This window comes from Nomascus leucogenys, chromosome 23 (genome assembly GCF_006542625.1).
Source record: "Nomascus leucogenys isolate Asia chromosome 23, Asia_NLE_v1, whole genome shotgun sequence".
Classification (NCBI taxonomy): Eukaryota; Metazoa; Chordata; class Mammalia; order Primates; family Hylobatidae; genus Nomascus; species Nomascus leucogenys.
In genome coordinates, this window is record NC_044403.1 from 12,859,220 (window position 1) to 12,880,822 (window position 21,603).

The following is a 21,603-nucleotide window of genomic DNA, read 5'->3' on the forward strand; positions in this document are numbered from 1 at the left end:
CCAAATTACCAGAGTATTTTCTGTCAATTTCCCAGCATGTGTATTAGGAGATGTGATGTATAAAAGTGAAATGGAAGTGTCCAGTAAGAAAGATAATTCAGTAGACCCCAGGCTAAGTGGGTTATCACCTTGCTATTATCCTAGGAGTGGTTATATCTTGGTCAAGATATGAAATATCCTGGTTTCACCTTTTGTAAAAGTAATTATTAATTGTATGCAACCATTCATCCTTTTGAATTATCTTCAAAGATGATCAATCTGTCAGATTTTCTTTCATGGACACATATTCACACACATGCTCTATTGCATGACTCTTCAAAATGTAGTAAAAATAAAATCTAATCCATATCAACTATATTAGAGAAAACTTGATAGGAATAACAGAGATGTTAATATCCATAATTAGGTACCATGTGAGCTGTAAAGGTAGCCTACTGTATTCCAGGCATTATGCTTAGCTTCAAAGAGCTAGAAATAAAACACACAGTTTTTGTACTTAGGGAATTTCACACCAGTATAAACATAGATGATAAAAGTTATAATAAGTTTAATATATAAGGTCCTGAGTTGTCACAAAGACAAAGGATATGATCAACTTTGCTTGGAGGTTGCGGGAATGGATCAGAGAAGACATCAAAATGAGAATGACAGGTAAAACGAATCTTGAAGATGAATAGAAGGGTAGACAAAGAAACAAAGGTATTCAAGGCTGTAGAAATACCAGGTGCAAAGGCGTCACATATTATGGCATATTTACAGCAATGCTGATCTAGATTGTGGTCCTTAATTTTAGGGTAGAATGGAAGATGAAGCTGTGATAGTTGCCTTTAAGGTTTATTTTCCATATAAATCATGAATAATAATAAATAAAGTTTAAAAAGGGAATTAGGGGACTCTGACGGTATGGTGCCAAAAGCAGAGGCAAAAAATGGACATGATGGAGAAGACACAAAGATAGAAAATGAATCAAGAGAGTGCAGTATGATGAAAATAAGCTAGAGTAGTACCATTAAGAAGAAACTTCCTATAAGGCCAAATATGGCAGGGGAATGGAATTAATATGGTGAGCAAATGATGTCATTGCTGGATTTCGCAATGAGTAAGTAATTGGTGTCTAACAGAAACTGCTCATTGTCTCTCAATATCCTCTCTCCTTCCACAGTAACTATAGTTGGGATTTTTAACTGAGAACATGGTATCGTGGAATAATGTCTATTTTTTTCAGCATTTATATATCTATGTGTGAAATGTAAGTAACATCTGGTAAATGTAAAGTCAGTAGAGATATTTTGCTTCTGAAAATGCTTCTTAAGCCTCAGCCTGTGTGGACTGTTTGTTTCTTCTTATTCTTTTCTTCTTCTATCTTGTTGCCTGGAAATACATTGCCACAATTTGGATCATGAGGCCAAGGCCATGCAAGGCATAGCACTATGATGGAAAGAGGTAGAATCATATCATCCTTGAACTGGCTACATTAACTGTAATGTGAAAAATAAGTTTCTCCCTCATGTGCCATTTTAACTTTTCTCTCAGGAGCATCTGACTGTAATTGTTACTACACAGTGACCTTAGGAATAACAGCTTCAGTGAAATGATGGGAACAACTATACTTCAGTGGGTAGAGGTATAAGTGTTGAAGTCTTATCAAAAATAATCAAAATCTTACAGGCAAAAACGTACACTATATATGTTATACAAAAAACTCATAAAAAGCCTATTTATTTCATTTGAAACCCTACAGTTTAGTCTTTTTGTTATTTCAAAGTGATTATGTAGACAAATAGACACTATTTCATTTCTATACACACTTAGTGGGTATTCTTCTCAAAAGGTAACTGCCTATTTAAAGGGATAATAATAAAATTCTACTCCTAATTTACAAGGTACTGATAGTGGCACAGAGGTTGTTTTTTTTTTTTTTTCCAACACTTACTATCCCATGAAGAAATGTGGCAAAGCAGTCAAAACACCTCCAATTCCCATAATGAAACAACCGATTCCAATTAACTTTGGTCTGTGTAGTTTGGATCCAAAGTAACTCACAAATACAATCACAAGCAAATTTCCTAGAAAGGGAACAAAATTATGTTGATACAGCTTAGTTCAATTTTGCGTCTAGAATTGAAAACCCCAGAATGGATGCAAATAGAGTCCAAGACATAGTGCCTTCCCTCAAAGATGATGTAATTTAATTGAGAAGGTGAATTCACCTACATTAGACCACTCATTTGAAAAGCTGTTGTAAATCCAAAAACAAAGCACTTGAATTACTTGGAAATATTAGTGAAGTAAAATTTTACTGAAAAATTTGGAGTTGACTGGATTATATTGGAATGAAGAAAAATGGAGATGAATCTTCCTGATGAGGGTAAGGTGCTCCTTCATGCATTTCTTTATTTATTCTTAATATTATTTAAATTTCTAACATGTACCTGACGTGAAGCTCAGAGCCAGAAATAAGAAAGTTACTTGAAAAAGAATAAACCATGGCATCTGTCTTCAAGAAGTTTCATACTAATGATAAAAATAGAGGCACGGGGTGCTATTAAACCACAGAAAGGGGGAACTTAAGTTCCAGAGCTTCCAGAACTAAATTAAGAGCTTCCAGAGGCCAGGCGTGGTCGCTCACGCCTATAATCCCAGCACTTTAGGAGGCCGAGGCGGGTGGATCACGAGGTCAGGAAATGGAGACCATCTTGGCTAACACAGTGAAATCCCGTCTCTACTAAAAATACAAAAAAATTAGCCAGGCGTGGTGGCAGGTGCCTGTAGTCCCAGCTACTCGGGAGACTGAAGCAGGAGAAAGGCAGAGCTTGCAGTAAGGGGAGATCGCACCACTGCACTCCAGCCTGGGCGACAGAGCGAGACTCTGTCTCAAAAAAACAAAAAAAAAACCAAAAGCTTCCAGAAAGGTTCCTGGAGGAGAAACCACTTGAGATTTAATGTCATGTATAAGTCATTTATATTAAATAATATACATAGAGCATATCAAGTGAAAAGAGTCATGACCACTTCTAATCCATCTGGAGCCTCATGCATAACAATAAACAAATAGCAGTTAAGGATTACTGAGCACTTATGGAAAAAAAAAGCATAAAAATAATTTGGAAGAAAAGCACCAAAATGAATCAGTAAATTTTTTGCTTTTTAAAAAATTTAGTACCTTTAGGGGTACAAGGGCACATTGCATCCATAAAATCAGAACTGGCAGCCTTAAAATAATAAGGGAATAATAAAGTGCTGTTGTAAATATAAAATACAGATAAATATACAAATTAGAACTTGATATGGTAGGATGGATGATGGCATCAAAGATTAATGAAACATAAAGAAAAACAATGGAAATTTAGAAGAAAAAAATTTAAAGAGAAAAATTCCCAGAAAATTTAATATTCATCTTATAAATGATCTAGAAGAAAATTACTAATAGGAAAAACACAAATATGAACCAGAAAATGTTTTCCCTGAGCTGTTATTGGAGAAATCCAACATAAAATGAAGACAACAAAATATCTTCAATATTTCAAAGGAAAGATTTTTGTGTGCTCAGTGAAACAATAGAGGTCTAATGTAAGTTGCTCTGAAAAGATTCCTTTCTCCTTAAGAATAACAGTCCTCTCCCAAAGTTTCTTCATCTTGAGAGAGGGGAGGTAAAGTATGACATGGTGTTAGTTTGCAAAAAATGAATTTGTGTAGAATCAGGGTTTCTGAACATTCTCACTATCAACATTTTCAGTTAAATAATTCTTTGTGCATTATAGAATATTTAGCAGTACCTCTGACCTCTACATTTAGATACCAGTAGCACCTTCCTTGCCCCCAACCCCTGTCCAGTTATGACAACCAAAAATGTTTTTAGTTATTGCCAAATTGCCTGTGAGAGATAAATTTACCCCAGTTGATAACCAGTGGTGTGAAGCACATATTTTTTTTAACTTTGCAAGTTTGGTTATTAAAATAGAAAATAAATGTTACCAATTTCGAAGCTTCCATCAATAAAGCCAACAAGAGAAGAGGATATCTCAAATCTCCTTTCTATATGAATGATGGAACTTTTCATAACAATTGCACCTAGTGCCTTAGCAATATAGCTGAGTGACAGAGCTGCCAGGAACATCTAAGAAAAATCAGAAGGGGAAAAATGGTTAATCGAAGGACTATACAATGTCAATAGACACATGGAATTATAATAGCTTTCCTTCTTTACTTGAAAACATTATTTGTATCTTAAAAACCATACTTAATTTTCCCTTTTACCAGGTACTACTACTCAGCCATTTAAATGTTATTATGACTACACTAATAAAGCATCATTTCTAATTTGGTTATAATATCAAAATATTAGAGCATTACAGTTAAGGTTGTTATTTTTAAATTAATCTCATTAACTGATTTATAGAAAGCTACATCATATTCTCAGATGGCCATGATAGTGAGCTATTCTTTATTTCCATGTGAATAGCACTGGCTAACTGTGAGGGGAGTGGCAGTACATTCTCAAAGGTAGCATTTCCAGGAAGCCAGCTGAAAAATAGAACTTTGCAGAGGCAAAGAAAAATTCTATGACCAACACAAGTGACTGACATCCAGTGTAAGATGCAGTGGTTATAGATGTTTTATTTGTCAATTTCATGTTAATAAAATGTATCAATTAATCATTTCTCTTACAGCTCACATTTATATCCATAAACAAATTTCTTTGGGCTCTCTACTATTAATATTTACCCTGTTATATATTACATGTTTATATCCCCTGCCTCAAATTTATATGTTGAAACTCTAATTTCTAGTATGTTGATGTTTGGTGATAGGGTCTTTTTGAGGCAATTAGGTCATGAGAATGGAGCCCTCTTGATAAGATCAGTGCCCTTATAAGACAAGAAATTAGAGATTCCCTCTATTTCTCTCTTTTTCTCTCTCTCTCCCCTCCCCCCAAGTGATGACACAATGAGGATATGGCCTTCTGGAAACCAGGAATAGGGCCCTTATCAGAACTCAATCATGCCAGAACCCTGATATCAGAATTCTCAGCCTCTGGAAATGTGAGAGAAAAGCATTTGTTGTTTAAGTCACAAAGTCTATGCTATTCTGTTAGCCTGAACTGACTAAATGACCCCTTCTAATTACCTCCTATATTTCCCAGTGGTTTCCACCACCATGCCTAGCTTCAATTATTGCAAGAGCCTCCTGAGCCATGTTTCTACTTCTGTGCACATCTGCCTAAGAGTCTCTTCTCAACAAAGTAGCTAAAGAAATCCTTTATAAGTCAGAAATATACCATGCTGCCCCTCTGTCTTCCCATGTGACTTACAGTAATACCAAGTTTTTCCAATAACCTATGAGACCATAAACAACCTATCCTCTTTTTTACACCCACCTCCCCACAAATATTCCTCTTTATCTTTCTAATCTTATGCTTTGTTACTCTTGTCCTTGGTCATTCCTCCCCAGCTACATTAGACCTTCTTGCTGTATATTGAGAAATCCAGATTCATTATATTGCTCCAGGCTTTTTGTTCTTGCTTTTCACTTGACATGAAAGGCTCTTCCCCGTAGTCGTATTTCTATCATTCATTCTTTCACACCCTTAAGAGTTTTGCTCAGTGGAACTTTCACAATGAGGTTTTCCTTGACCACTCTCTTAAAAATTGCACCCCTTTCTGCTCACAATACATTTATTCCTTTATGTGTTTATTTTATATTGCCACAGCAGAATATTAGCCCCATCAAGTCATAGGTTTTTGTCTGTTTTGTTCATTGCCCTGTCCCCAGTGATTAGGACAGTGCCTGTCACAAAGATGCTTAAGAAATAATGAGTGAACATTTATATAAACAAAACCTACTCTGTGTCTTGCCCTAGGCCATGTTTGGGGGACAGAGATAAAAGGCCCAACAAAACTTTGATAGCCGACAAAATGTGGGTGTGTTCCTTTCTGCATAAGAAACTGTCAAATGATATATGCTATCAATGAAGATAAAAGGAATTGAAAAGATTTATTAAAAGATACAACTTATAGAGATAACTAAAAGTTTTAAAATAAAATATAAAAAGTTATCTAAGAAACAGCATAAAAGGTAGAAGAGTATCGAAACTAGTTGTATTAAGTTGATGATGGAAAGAATAAAACAAGAGAAAGGGGCAACGGAGTTAGACAAAAATTATGAAGATTTTCTTCAAAGATAGTCAATTCTAACATCTTGTAAAAATATATACAGTCTTTGTGCCATAGAATAGTGATGAAAATTGTTCAGGTCCTAATCATTAAAAAATCATTTTATTAAAAAGGACTAAAAAATGTGGAAGATAGTGACATCAGTAAGTCAGCAGAACAGTCCTGGAACCTCAAGAGCAAGACACAATTTTAACAACATATGTACTAAATGCCTCTGTGAGAACTTCAGAAACCAATTACAAGGTTTCCGTACCTCCAGGCTATCGTGAAAACAACCTGGCAAGAAAAATCATGATTGTTTCCAGTCTCCCTCACTAGAGTCTTTCTCACTCCACACTGTGCAATGCAATTGGAAGGAAACATTTAAATCCCCTATGTTCAATATTTTGACTTTTAGGGAGGTTGCCCAAGGACTGGCTTCTGACTTGCCTATATTCAAGTACTAATAAAAATGCGGTCTTTCAAAGCAAAGGCAACCAAAGGTGCACCAAAAACTGCAGTTCCAGACAGAGACACGAGGTGGAGCACCAGTACAACAATTTAATGCAGCCCCAGAAAGGCCACTGTACCTCAAACCCCAGGGGAGGGTCTTCTATAGAAACCAGCAAACCTTTTCAAACAGATTACACACACAAGCCTAAAGGAGAAAGAAAGGAATGCATACTAGAAAAAAAGCATGAGTAGGCCACAGAATCTCTATCCAGAATTAGTGAGGAGAGTTCTTATAGAAAATCATCTCACAAAACCTGAGAGAGTTGGCTGATTTTTTAAATGTTAAAATCTCAACAATAAAAAAATACAAAGTATAAAAAGAAAGAAAGGATTCTCACACATTAAAAGGAAAAAAAAAAATTACATCTCCAGAAACTGACCGAAAACAAATGAAGATACAGGAATTGCCAGACATAGAACTTGAAATTAGTCAAGTATGTGCAATGAATTAAAAGAGAATATGAACAGACAATTAACTGAAATGAGGAACATAACAAATAAACAAAATAGGAATATTAACAGAGTATAAACTATGAAGAACCAAATAGAAATTCTGGAGTTGAAGTATAACTGAATTGAAAAATTCACTAGAAAGACTCAACAGGTAACTTGGCTAGGCAGAAGAAAAAATCAGCAAAATCAAAGACAGAACTTCTAAAATTAGAGTCACAGGAGCAAAAAGGAAAGAACAATGAAGAGCCTAAAGAAATTATGGGACACCATCCAGCAGGGCAACATATGCATTATGGGAATACCAGAAGAGAAGTAAATGACAAAGCTCTGAAAACTTGTAAATTACGGCCCCCAATTTTTTAAATCTTAGGAGATAAAGGAACCTAAACATTTAAGAAGCTCAAATAATTCCAAATAAGATAAATCTAAAAAACTCTATACCAAGACACAGTATAATCAAACTGTCAAAAGTTACACACAGAGAATCTTAAAAGCAGCAGCAAGACACCATTCATTTAGTACAAGGAAGTGGACAGCCTCTTCAAATGGTGTTTGGGAAACTGGACACCCACATGCAAAGAAATGAAGTTGGGCCCTTACCCTATACTATATGCAAAAGTTAACTCAAAATGAACTAAATACCTAACTGTAAGACCTTAAACTTCCAGAAAAAAATAAAAGCTTCAGGACATTGAATTTGGCAATTTTTTTAATGTGATACAAAAAGCACAGGCCACAAAATTAAAAATACACAAATCAGACTATATCAAACTTAAATCTTCTGCACATAAAGGAAAACAACAGGTGAGAAGATAACCTATGGAATGGCACAGAATAAATGCAAATAATATAAGTGATGAGGAATTAATATCTAGAATATATGGACTTTTCCAAGGAAACAACAACAAAGAACAACCCAATTTAAAAATGGGTCAAGGACTTACATAGACACTTCTGCAAAGAAGATATACAAAGAGCCAGTAAGCACATTAAAAGATGCTCAACTTTCTAATTATCAGGGAAATGCAAATTAAAACCACAATGAGATATCACCCCACAACCATCAGAAAAACCACTATTTCAAGAATAGAAAATAACGAGTAAAAGAAATTAGGAACTTCATGTTTGTTGATGGGAATATAAAATGGTTCAGCTCTCATGAAAAAGAGTTTAGAGGTTCCACAAATACTAAAAAATAGAATCACCATACGAGCCATTAATTCTTCTTCTGGGTATATATTCAAAGTAATTCAAAACAGGATCTAGCAGAGATATTTGTACATGCGTATTCATTGCAGCATTTATTAACAACAGCCAAGATGTAGAAGCAACCCAAATGTCTATTGATGAATGAAGTGTGGTATATATACACAATGGAATATTATGCAGACTTAAAAAATAAGTAAATTACATCACATGCTACAATATGGATGAACCTCAAGGACATTATGCTAAGCTAAATAAGCCAGTCACAAAAGGAGAGGTACTGTATGATTCTATCATATGAAATATTTAAAGTAGGCCGGGCGTAGTGGCTCACACCTGTAATCCTAGCACTTTTGGAGGCCAAGGTGGGCGGATCACGAGGTCAGGAGTTTGAGACCAGCCTAACCAACATAGTGAAACCCCATCTCTACTAAAAATACAAAAAAAAAATTACCTGGGCATGGTGGTAGTCACCTGTAATCCCAGCTACTTGGGAGGCTGAGGCAGGAGAATTGCTTGAACCCAGGAGGCGGAGGTTGCAGTGAGATGAGATCACACCACTGCACTCCAGCCTGGGTGACGGTGCGAGACTCCATCTCAAAAAAAAAAAGAAAAGAAAAAAAAAAGAGAAATATTTGAAGTAGTCCAAAAAATAGAAACAGAAAGTGGAAAGGTATTTATTAAGAACTGAGGAGAAGATAGTTTAGTGGATACAAAGTTTCAGCAATGGAAAATGAAAAAGTTCAAGAGATCTGTTGTTCATCAATGTGAGTGTACTTTACACTTTTTAATTGTACACTTAAAAATTGGTTGAAAAGGTACATTTAATGTTATGTGTTTTTTACCAGCATGACAAAACAATGCATTATTTTATAGGGAGAAAAAAGTAATGTGAGTAGTCTCCTGATGAGAGAATTAACCTCTCCTACTGGATATGTTTAAAGTGCCAGAGTGGCTGCAGATACTAAGAAGAGTTCTACAACATTTTCATTTGTTTTATAATTGCTCTTCACCATGCTGTTATCCACTAATTTATGAAGTTCTGTACTGATATAGAACTTCTTGACAAACATCCCCTCCCCCATTCCTCTCTCACCGTCTACTAATTTAGGTTCTTTTATACTCAGCTAAATTTTCATTGTCACATTTTATTAGATTTCATTAATTTATAATTAAAATGTCATATCCTTCAATGTAAACTATCAAGATTTCTTATGATATAATCTTTATCAGAGGATTATTATAAAAAACTACAAAGATGATCTCCACCATGTTTTTTGTTTATTTTTTGGTGGCGTTCAAACATTTTTAGAATTAACTTTTGTGGTAAAGCATTTATAAAATAAAATTTGTCATATAGTTGGAATCATATAGTAGGTAACATTTTAATATTGGGTTCTTTTACTTATAAATATGCTTTTAATGTTTTATGTCTTTTCATTGGTTATATCTCATTTCTTATTAATCACTAAAAATATTCTTATTCTATTGCATGAGTGTACCATGGTTGCTTTACCCATTCACATACTGAAGGACATCTTGGTTGTTTCTAACTTATGGCAATCATCAGTAAGGCTGCTATAAACACCTGTTTGCAGGCTGTTGTGTAGACATGCTTTCCACTTGGTATTTATTTCAGTAAATACCAAGGACAACAAATGCTCGATTGTATGGTAAGCCTACCTTTAAATTTGCAAGAAACTATTAGAATATTTTCCAATGGCTGCACTATTTTGCATTCTCACTGGCAATAAATAAGAGTTCTTGTTGCTCCACATTCTTGCCAGTATTTGGTATTTTTTGTGTTTGGAATTTTAGTCCTTTTAACAAGTATATAGTGATATAGCTTATTGTTTAATTTACAATTCCCTAATGACGTGATGTGGAGCATTTTTCCACATGCTTATTTGTTGTCTCTATATCTTCTTCAGTGAGGCATCTGTTCAGGTCTCATCCTCATTTTATCATTGGGTTATTTTTCTAATTATTGAGTTTTAGGTGTTCTTTGCATACTTTTGAATATCAGTTCTTTATTGGATAAATCATTTCAATGTCTTCTGGTCTCTGATGAGAAATCAGTTGTTAATCTTATTAAGGAACTCTTGCCCATGATTATTTCCTACTCTTGTTGCTGTCAAGATTCTGTATTTATTTTTACTTTTTGGCCTTTGATAGTTTGATCATAATGTGCCTCAAAGTGGATCTCTGAGTTTATTTGGATTTTCTTATGCTTCTACGATGTTGAGATCATATATTTTATCAAATTTGGGATGTTCTCAGCCATTTTTTTTTTTCAAATATTATTTCTTCCCTTTTCTCTCTCTCTTCTCTTTCTGGAACTACCATAATTTTTATGCTGGTTCACCTGATAGTGTCCCACAGTTCCTTAGGTTTTGCTAATTTTTCTTCAGGTTTTTTTCTTTCTGCTTCTCAGACTAATCATTTCAATTGTCTTATCTTCAATTTTGCTGATTCTGTGTTCTAACTGCTCAAATTTGCTGTTGAAACTTTGTCTAAGTCAGTTCAGACTGCTATCACAAATTATGATGGAATGGAGGGCTTACACCACAAACAATTATTTCTCACCGTTCTGAAGGATGAGAAGTCTGAGAAAAGGGTGCCAGCATGGTCAATTTCTGGTGAGGGCTCTCTCCTAGGCTGCAAACAGCTAACTTCTTTTTGTATTCTCACATGGAGGAAAAAAATCTAGTGCGCTCTCCAGCATTTTCTTGTAAGGCACTACTCACATTATAAGAGCAAATTTCTCATGATCTCTTTAGCTCCCAAAGACCTCCAAATACTATCACATTGGATTTTGAAATTCAATATACAATTTTGGGGAGACGGGAACAAATATTTAGTCCATAACACCTTCTTGTAAATTTTTATTTTGTTTATTGTATTTTTTATCTCCTTTGACCTTTCACTTGCCTTGTTCTAAGCTTGGGGATTAGCATTAGGTAAAAGGATACAATCTTCTCAGACATTTTATGAGTATATGTCTTGCCTTGGACATATGTGTGGCTCCTTAAATACCTCTGTGTACATGCAGTGCTAGCTACATAGTAACCTTGATAAATGTCTATTTTCATCATCAGTGTGAGCTACCATCTCCAGCTATATGTTCTAAATTTATTCAAATAAAAACCAAACAGAGATACAAATGTGCACAATTATCAAATAAAATGTGCATTGGCAGAAAGGGACAATTGACATTGAGATAAGAAATAAAGTCTGTACTTATCTGCAATCGTGGCAGATCAGTCATTAATTTATTATAGCAATAGTTCTAAACTTAAAGTCAGAAGACAGTTCCAAGCTTCTTGTGTGTCAAATGCACAACTTGGATTAGCTTTGGAACTCAACTGATTTACTCAAGAAACATTCATTGAAAAACTGCAATATAGCAGTTACTCTGCTAAGCTATGTAGTTGAGGCAGGTATAGAGGAACCGGAACAAGGGCAGTAAAAACAAATAAGACATAATCAGTGCACTAAAAATTATAATCTTCAGTGGCAATAAACCAATAATGACAGTATAATATGTATTAAGTTCTATAATTGCCATAAGTTTATAATGTTATGAGCAGATGGGAAAAAGGGACTATTCTGACCTTACAGGTTAAAGTTCTTAGAGATGTGTTGACATTGGGGCTAAGTCTTCAGTTGATAATAGAAGCTTAGATATCAAAGACACAAAATACTTAAAATAGGAAGCACATGAAAAGCCCCTAAGAAGTGAAATAACACAGATTATTTGAAAAACAGAAATAATATTTGTGTAGGTGAAGTGTAAGGATAGAAATATGTTCAACATTGAGGAGTCAATATGCATTTTAAAATGTTACACGACAAAATTAAATTTTAGAGGGTTAATTCTGGCAGCCATGAAGAAAAAGTACTTAAAAAAAGAGATCTGTTAGAAAGCTGACTTCAGAAAAAATAAAAAGAGTAGCGATGAAAAGTGGATAACAAGCCTATAGACACACAAGGAGAAGTTTAAGAGGAGAACCAACAGGAGGTGGGGAAAATAGAAAATGTAAATTCTGATTTTGTTTTCCAGTTTGGATAACTGTATGTTTGTTTTCTAGTTTCTAGTTTGAATAACTGTTATTTGGTGTGAAAAATATGGGGAGAAAAGAAGACAGCTTTAAACACAATATAATCATCTTTTCACAAGTTGAATCTGACATGCCTAAAAATAAACATGTACCCAGTAGACACAACTAAGGCAGGCTTGTTGCATAAGAGATTTGCCTGGATGTAGTTTTGAAATGTACTAAGGAATGATTGTACAATTAATCCACATTAGTTTATGTTATTAGAAAAAATGGATCTGCCCCCACCAAATGCTCTCTTTTCCATAACTCTGTCTCTCATGTCTTTTCCAGTAAAAATGTAAAGAGTTTCCTCGCATGACTCAAATCCTAGTTTTTGCATAATTCCTCCCAAGTATACTTAGATCATGTTATTCTGGTGGTTACATTTTTTTTCAGTGATTTGTTTCATACCGTCTTTTCTTTTTACTCTACATACTCTTGCTGGGCAAACCCATTCGTTGTCTTTGCTTTGATTACCATCTGTCATGGAATGAATGTTTGTGTCCCTCTCAAATGTGCATGTCAAATCCTAATCCCAATGTGATGGTATCAGGAGGTGAAGCTTTTGGGGAGTGATTAGGTAACGGCTGTGGAACCCTCATGAATGAGATTTGCACCCTTTTAAGAAGAGAACTTACTTCCATTCTCTTTCTCTTTTAGCCATGTCAGGAAAGAAAGAAGAGAACTGTCACCTGAAGCTAACCATACTGGCACACTGATCTTGGTCTCCCAGCCTACTGAACTGTGAGAAATAAATGTTTGTTGTTTAAGCTACCCAGTCTGTGGTGTTTTTGTCATAGCAGCCTGAATTGACTAAGACACCAAGAGACAGAGTTTGCAATTTCAAGCCAACAAAGTTAGTTACTTTGTAAAACATATGAACAAACAAATAACACACTTTGAAATAATATAAGTGTTCAAAATTACCCACTTATGAAGATCATGAAAAATGACAATCAACCAGTACTAAGTCATAGATGGCACACACGTTGTAGTCCTTTAATGAAGTATTTTAAAATAAGAATTGTAACTACTCCCTAGTTAGAATAGTTAGTTCTCTTCATAACTATCGATGTAAAGAAAACAATGTCATAGTGAATGAAAATATAGGAAATGTCACTAAAAGAAAGAAGGTATAAAAATAAGAAAAATTTGCAATATCTGAAGTAAATAAGTATAACTAAAATGTTGGCTTATACCATATCTTCTGGACAGGTATTGTGTATATACTCTCTTTGTAATCTATGCCTTTCTATGATGTATATTGTGGCCTTTCTTCTAATTTTCCTAGTTAATTTATTCACAAAAAGCATTAATGAGAAATATAGCTTTTGAAAAATATTTGATAACATAGATAAAAGAGAAGGATTACATCAGATATCCCACAAAAATAACTTCACACCACTTTCCTGCACTTCACATATTTCTTTCCAAATAATACAGAAAGAGCATAAGCATAAATCATGTTATTATGTGGAACCTACTATTTTTCAGGAACTATTCCAACTATTTTGTGTATATTGTTTCTAGTGTCTGCAAAATCTTTGCCTGGCATAAGTTACTCTCTTCATTATACAAATAAGAATAATAAAGTTTAGAGATGCAAAGTTATTTAACTAGAGAAACAAAACTGAAGTGGAGCATAACTGGAATTGGAACAAAAGTATTATACATGAAAAAGAAAAATAGTTCATGAATATAATAGAACCCCCTTTTTCTTCATCTCCTTATTATCTTGAGTCAAACCCTTATTACGTCTCACTTCCTTTATCTGTGGTACACTGCTGCTTCTCTCCATTTGAAGCAATGGGAATTCTGCATGAATTTTAATGCCCAGCTTAATGCCACCTCCTTAGTGAAGCTTTATTTCTCCTAGTAGGAATTTGTTTTGTATCTCTTATACAACAAATGTATCATGTGGAATGGAAATTTTCTAGAGCAAAATACGTGATAAAAACAACGAAGTTAAAAATTTTTTTGAAATGTTTATCAATGAATATCTTTGTAATACAGCTCTACGTTTTTCTCTATTTAAACTATTTAAAATATGTGTTAAAATTGTTTTCCAAATAAAAAAATATAGTCAATTAAATTGAAGAAAATATTTTTAAGTGTTCTTTTTATTGCTTAATGTTATAAAATAATGCATATGATTATTCTTGTTGGATACACTAGTGTACTTTCATGCACATCAATAAGTACACACGTATATTCATATATTTTATGCATTTCGTAAGAGTATCTGTATTATCATATGACTTATTTTTCTGATTTTAAAAAATTGTTCCTAGAAATTTTAGTTTATTTATAATATTATTTAAAATCTTTTTTATTTTATATTTATTTTTTGAGGCAGAGTCTCACTTTGTCACCCAGGCTAAAGTGCACTGCTGTGATCTCGACTCACTGCAACCTCTGCCTCCCAGGTTCCAGAGATTTTCTGCCTCAGCCTCCTGAATAGCCAGGACTACAGGCACATGCCATCACACCTGGCTAATTTTTATATTTTCAGTAGAGACGGGGTTTCACCATGTTGGCTAGGCTGGTCTCGAACCCCCGACCTCAAGTGATTCACCCACCTCGGTATCCCAAAGTGCTATGATTACAGGTGTGAGTCACTGTGTTCAGACTAAAATTTTTTTTTTTAAATTTGACATTTATGATTACTAAATTTAAAGTTGTTAATATTTTCTTTCTAACTTTTATTTTAGGTCCAGAGGCACATGTGAAGGTTTGCAGTACAGGTAAACACGTGTCACGGGGGTTTGTGGTACAGATTATTTCATCATCCAGGTATTAAACCTACTACTCAATAGTTATTTTTTCTGCTTCTCTCTCTCCTCCCACCCTCCATCCTCAGCTAAACCCCAGTGTTTGCCATTCCTTTTTTTGTGTTTATGAGTTCTCATCATTTAGCTCCCACTTATAAGTGAGAACATGAAGTATTTGGTTTTCTCTTCCTGTGTTAGTTTGCTAAAGACGATAGCTTCCAGCTCCATCCATGTTTCCATGAAAGACATGATCTTGTTCTTTTTATGGCTGCATAGTATTCCATAGGATGTACCACATTTTCTTTATCCAATCTGTCATTGATGGGCATATAGGTTAATTCCATGTCTTTCTTTGCTATTGTGAATAATGTTGCAATGAACATTCACATGCATGTGTCTTTATAGTAGAATGATTTATATTCCTCTGGGTATATATACACAGTGATGAGGTTGCTGAGTTGAATGGTAGTTCTGGTTTTAGCTCTTTGAGGAATTGCCACACTGCTTTGCACATGGTTGAACTAATTTACACTCCCATCAACAGTGTATAAGTGTTCACTTTTCTCCACAACCTTGCCAGGCATCTGTTAGTTTTTTATTTTTTAATAATAGTCATTCTGACTAGCGTAAGAGAATGTCTCATTGTGGTTTTCATTTGAATTTCTCTAATGAGCAGTAATATTGGCCTTTTTTTCAAGTGCTTGTTGGCCATGTGTATGTCTTCTTTTGAAAATTGTCTGTTCATACCCTTTGCCTACTTTTTAGTGAGGTTGTTTGTTTTTCTCTTGTAAATTTAAGTTTCTTACAGATGCTGATATTAGACCTTTGTTAGATGCATAGTTTGTAAATATTTTCTCCCATTCTGTAGGATGTCTGTTTATGCTGTTGATAGTTTATTTTTCTGTGCAGAAGCTCTTAAGTTTAATTATATCTCATTTGTCAATATTTGCTTTTGTTTTGATGGCTTTTGGTGTCATTTGTCATGAAATCTTTGCCGTTCCTATGTCCAGGATAATATTGCCTAGGTTGTCTTCCAGGGTTTTTGTAGTTTGAGGTTTTAGATTTAAGTCTTTAGTCTGCCTGGAGTTGATTTTTTTTTTATAATTTGAATTTTTAGAATTTTTATGTATGGTGTAAGGAGGGGGTCCAATTTCAATTTTCTGTGTATGACCAGCTAGTTATCCCAGAACCACTTATTGAACAGGGTTTTTTTTCCCCATTGCTTATTTTTGTCAGCTTTGTTGAAGATCAAATGTTCATAGGCATGAGGCCTAATTTCTGGGCTCTCTATTTTGTTCCATTGGTTTATGTGTCTGTTTTTCTACTAGTACCATGCTGTTTTGGTTACTATAGTCCTGTAGTATAGTTTGAAATCAGACGGCATGATGTCTCTAGCTTTATTCTTTTTGCTTAGGATTGTCTTCGCTTTTTGGCCATTTTGGTTCTGTATGAATTTCAAAATAGTTTTTTTTTTTTTTTTTTTTAGTTCTGTGAAGAATATTGTTGGTAGTTTAATAGGAATAGCATTGAACCTGTAAATTGCTTTGGGCAGTATGACCATTTTAATTATATTGATTCTTCCTATCTATGGGCATGAGATGTTTTTCTCTTTGTTTGTTTCATCTCTAATTTCTTTGAGCAGTGTTTCATAATTCTCATTGTAGAGATTTTTCACCTCCCTAGTTAGCTATATTTCTAAGTATTTTATTCTTTTTGTGTCAATTGTGAATGGGATTGCCTTCCCGATTTGGCTCTCGATTTGGCTGTTGTTGGTGTATAGGAATGCTAGTGATTTTTGTACATTGATTTTGTGTCCCGTAACTTTGCTGAAGTTGTTTATCAGCTGAAGGAGCTTTTGGGGTTTTCTAGATATAGAATCACGTCACCTGCAAACAGGGATAGTTTGACTTACTTGTTGACCATAGACCATTGTTTTTAAAATGGAGAAAAACATTATCTTGGTAAACTCACAGCAAATAATGCCAAATAGGAATTTTCTCAATTTACTTTTATCTACATTAAACTATGTAAATGTTTCACTTTAAATAAACTATCATATTTTCTCTCTTCAGTTTCCCCTTTTCACAAATATTTATGTAAGGAAAATTTGAATTTTTTATCATTTGCCATTTTTTATTGCTGCAAAGTCATAGGTATTTTCAATTACTTTTTATTCAGGTATAGAATATAAGTTTATCTAATTTAAATGAGACCTGTATTAAAATAATTTTTCTATCTGTCAAGATTTTCTAAAATACAATTTTATAATTTCAACATTATTATTTTATGCTATTTAAACTCTAATAATTTGGTCAGCTCTTTTTCTTATATCTATTGGCAAGTTTTGTTTTTAATAATGAAAATATGCTAAACTGTTCAAAAACAGTTTTGGCTGTCCATTGATTGACTACAGAACTTCAATGTATTTTGAGAAAATGCAATAAAACTTTATAGAATTAATTTATGCATATGTTTACTATCACAGAGGGACTTTTGTAATTCAGATCAGCATCTCATAACTTTTATAGTTCAATTATTCATATATATGTAAATATTGGCAAGTACTGCTTCAATTCAGTTAGTAGAATATCAAGTATTAGACAGAATTATGGATTATATGTACATTGTTGTAAAATATAGCTTTGCTGTATTAATTTCTTTTTACTTTGGAAAAGAAGAACATTATTTTCTCATATTAAGGTATGATTGACAAATAAAATTCTATGTATTTAAGGTATACATTTTTTTTGTTTTAGTAAATTGTTTTTTACTACAACACCCAAGATCCAGTAAAATGTGTATTTGTATGAGCATCAGAAAAAAATAATTTATTATAAATCTTGAATTTATGTTAGCTATTGTAATAGTATTTACAATAATGTGAGAATTTTTTTTTTCTTGAGACAGACTCTTACTCTTCCCCCAAGGCTGGAGTGCAATGGCGTGGTCTTGGCTCACTGCAACCTCTGCCTCCTGGGTTCAAGCGATTCTCTCACCTCAGCCTCCTGAGTAGCTGGGACTAAAGGCACGCACCACCACACCTGGCTAATTTTTGTATTTTTAGTAGAGATGGGGTTTCACTATGTTGGCCAGGCCCGTCTCGAACTCCTGAGCTCGTGATCTGCCTACCTTGGCCTCCCAAAGTGCTGGGATTACAGGCATGAGCCACACACCTAGCCTAATGTGAGAAATTTTTACGTTTGAAAAATACATTTTGAAAAACTATGTTTTTATGCTATGGATTTAGTTCCAAAAATTTATTGAATTAATTAGTTTTTGAATTTTAAACATCTAATAACATGGATATACAACTGTCATCACTTAATCATTTGCAAAGTTATTTTTCTGCTAATGACTCCAACATATTAATAGCTATTACTTTACTTAGTATACTTAGGAATGATAAGAAGTTGGATAAAACTGGAACATAGGATGGGTATACACTTGTTAAATGTTTGTTGAAATTTAAATAATCTTATTTTCACATATTATCTTAGAGAATTTAGTTTTTAAAATTTTTTTACTCTTCACATCAACTTGATGACAAAGGGCATTCCTTAGCTTGTTTTATTGAAATTCAAAACTATTTCAGTTGAATAACACAAATAATGTGACCTCTCTTTCTTTATCTTCCAATTCATCTTGAAAAATTACCCCTACATTTTCCCTGCCCTTCAGGAACAAATTATACAGTCTTGGCCGGGCACAGTGGCTCACACCTGTAATGCCAGCACTTTGGGAAGCCGAGGTGGGCAGATCACGAGATCAGGAGATCGAGACCATCCTGGCTGACATGATGAAACCCCGTCTCTACTAAAAATACAAAAAATTAGCGGGCGTGGTGGTGGGCGCCTGTAGTCCCAGCTACTTGGGAGGCTGAGGCAGGAGAATGGCGTGAACCCAGGAGGCAGAGCTTGCAGTGAGCCAAGATTGTGCCACTGTACTCCAGCCTGGGTGACAGAGTGAGACCCTGTCTCAAAAAAAAAAAAAAAAAAAAAAAAAAAAATTATACAGTCTTAATCTTAATTTCTGAACATTTGTAATTATTTCTTCTTATCTGAATTGTACAATTGCTTAGAAGATTTTCTGGTTAGAATGTTGTGTATATCATTTTATTATTAGCTCTCAGTTTCCATAGTTTTAGTTAAATTTTGAATTGAATGTATGATTATAAACTTAATATGCAAGATAGGAGTACATTTTACTGGTGCATTTCAGAAAGAGTAGGCTATCTTTATTTCATTTTATTTCATGTAGGTTTCTATACCTAATATTCTCCTTCTTTTTTCTTCTACTTTACACTTTTTTCTTCTACTTTACTATATTCTTGGCTAAATCAGGAACCCACCTGTGGACTGAGATCGTATGTGATACAATAAAAGAGAACGTACTTTAAAGTCAGATCTGGGCCAAGTTTTTGTTTTTTGTTTATTTTGTTGTTTTTTATTTGTTTGTTTTTGCTTGCTAACCTTAAAAAGATGAAAAAGTTACACAATTCACAGAAATGTAGTTTCCTCATAAATAGTAGTATAATATAGAATATTTAGCTTACTTATTTTAGAAGATCATGGTAAGATTCAAAAGAAATTATGTTCATGTGTTCATTAAGATGTTTGTGAATATCATTGCATTGTACATGTATCATATTTGGAAGACTATCGATTTATCCTTCTTTCTCTCTATTAATATAAATTTTATTTCTGAAACTTAAATTCATTCACAGTTCATTGACAAATTATTTTAGCACTAGGAGAAGAGCAGGAAGAGAGTTGAGCACCAAGTTGCTTGTTATTACCTCTGTAAAATACATTTCAGATGAGCTTAAAATATGAATTACAGAGTGAAAAATTATAAAACACTTTTCTCATGCATAAATTGGATGATGTACCCCAGCTCAAGATATAAATTTGTAATAAGCATCAGTATTATGCTTTTTTAAAGGTTCTTGTTTATAAACCTACATTGTTTTGCTTTAAATTTATATAATTTTAATAGATTGACAGCACTTTTTAAAATTTCTGATATTTTTTCTGTTATTAACTAACGTTAGGCAATTCTATCTTTAACAATAGTTACTTTAGCCAAATAAACTTCTTATGATTAATTTTGCTTACATTTTACAGTGTTTGTCATCTGTGCATTTCTATGCTGATTTGATTAATTTCAGGCAAATTTTATAAATTCACTATTACAATCCCATTCTTTTGTGATATCCTAGCAGTTGCCTATGTGATTAGATTTAGTTGTTTACAAATTTTAAACTTGTTTTACTTAAAAGATGAACATTTGTCATAAATTCTTTGTTTAATATCATTATTTTAATATAATATTTTCAAATATGGTAGAGTTTCAAAATCATAGACTTTGACATAATTTTTTAATCATTTACCTAATGTTGTTCTTTACAAAGGGAGGGGGTAGCTTCTAGCATTCAAAGGTCTCTGTTATGAAATCACAAACCTATCTTCAAATTTACCTTTGTCTCTCAGTCACAATACTTCTTGTATTGATTTTGGTTTTTCTTTTCAATTACTATATACTTTCCCTATTAAAATACATGGCTATTTTATTATTTTTTTGTTGCCTTCAATACAGTCGCATGATTCAGATCAGCCTCTAGTAATCAGTGCTTTCTACCTCAATGCAGGGATTGAGTATGACTGTTCAGATATTGGTTGCATGTGTCTTCCAGAGTAAAATCAGAGTAGCTCTGAAGTTCTGCTCAACAGAGCAGCTGAGCAAAGGAGGAAAGGCTGACTTGCCTTGAGTGTTCCCTTCTACAGTTAATCCCCTCAGTAGTTCTGCAGTACTAGTTAACAATCTCCTCAAAGCAATTTCACATTCAGGGGACTGAGGGAGCCATGGATAAAGAAATGTTTGTCAAAGTGCAGAGTGACATGTGATTTATTGGTTACTGGTCTTCACCTTGAGGCTCATCTCCCTCCCCTTTTTCTGAGCTTTTGGGGTTCACAATGACAGAGTTCTATCCTTTAGCTCTTCCCCTGTGCAATTACTATAAAAAAGAAACTATCATAACTAAGTAAATGTGACTTCAGGGCAAAATAGTGATGTCTTCGTGAAAACATTTCAAAAGTGAAAGAAAAAAGCAAACTGGTTTGAAGACACCATAAGGAGTAATTGTTTTACAAAACACTTAACAGGAGTTTAAAGTAAGCATTACAAATACACAAAATATATAAGAAAAGAAAATTAGCAAAATAAAATAAAAGCAAAATAAGATAACAAAAAAGAACAAGTAGAAAATATGGAGTGCAAGATGTATAATAGTATAAAATAATATATGGGCTTAAAACAAAGAATTGGAAAATAAAATTGGTTATTTCATTTAAAATATTGAAAGCACATATAGGTAAAAGGTTAAGATATACATAGTTTTTAACTAAAATT

General features: G+C 33.7%; 1 protein-coding gene across 1 annotated transcript in view; it reads right to left on the reverse strand.

Moving 5' to 3' along the window:
• Positions 1 to 21,603, reverse strand: part of SLCO1B1 (solute carrier organic anion transporter family member 1B1) — a 101,071-nt gene that overhangs the window by 57,110 nt on the left and 22,358 nt on the right. The window contains exons 3-4 of the mRNA XM_030804744.1: positions 3,976 to 4,117; positions 1,934 to 2,066 (exon numbers count right to left, since the gene is read on the reverse strand). Of these exons, the coding sequence (XP_030660604.1) occupies positions 1,934 to 2,066; positions 3,976 to 4,117 (275 nt within the window). The remainder of the gene's footprint in view (positions 1 to 1,933; positions 2,067 to 3,975; positions 4,118 to 21,603) is intronic.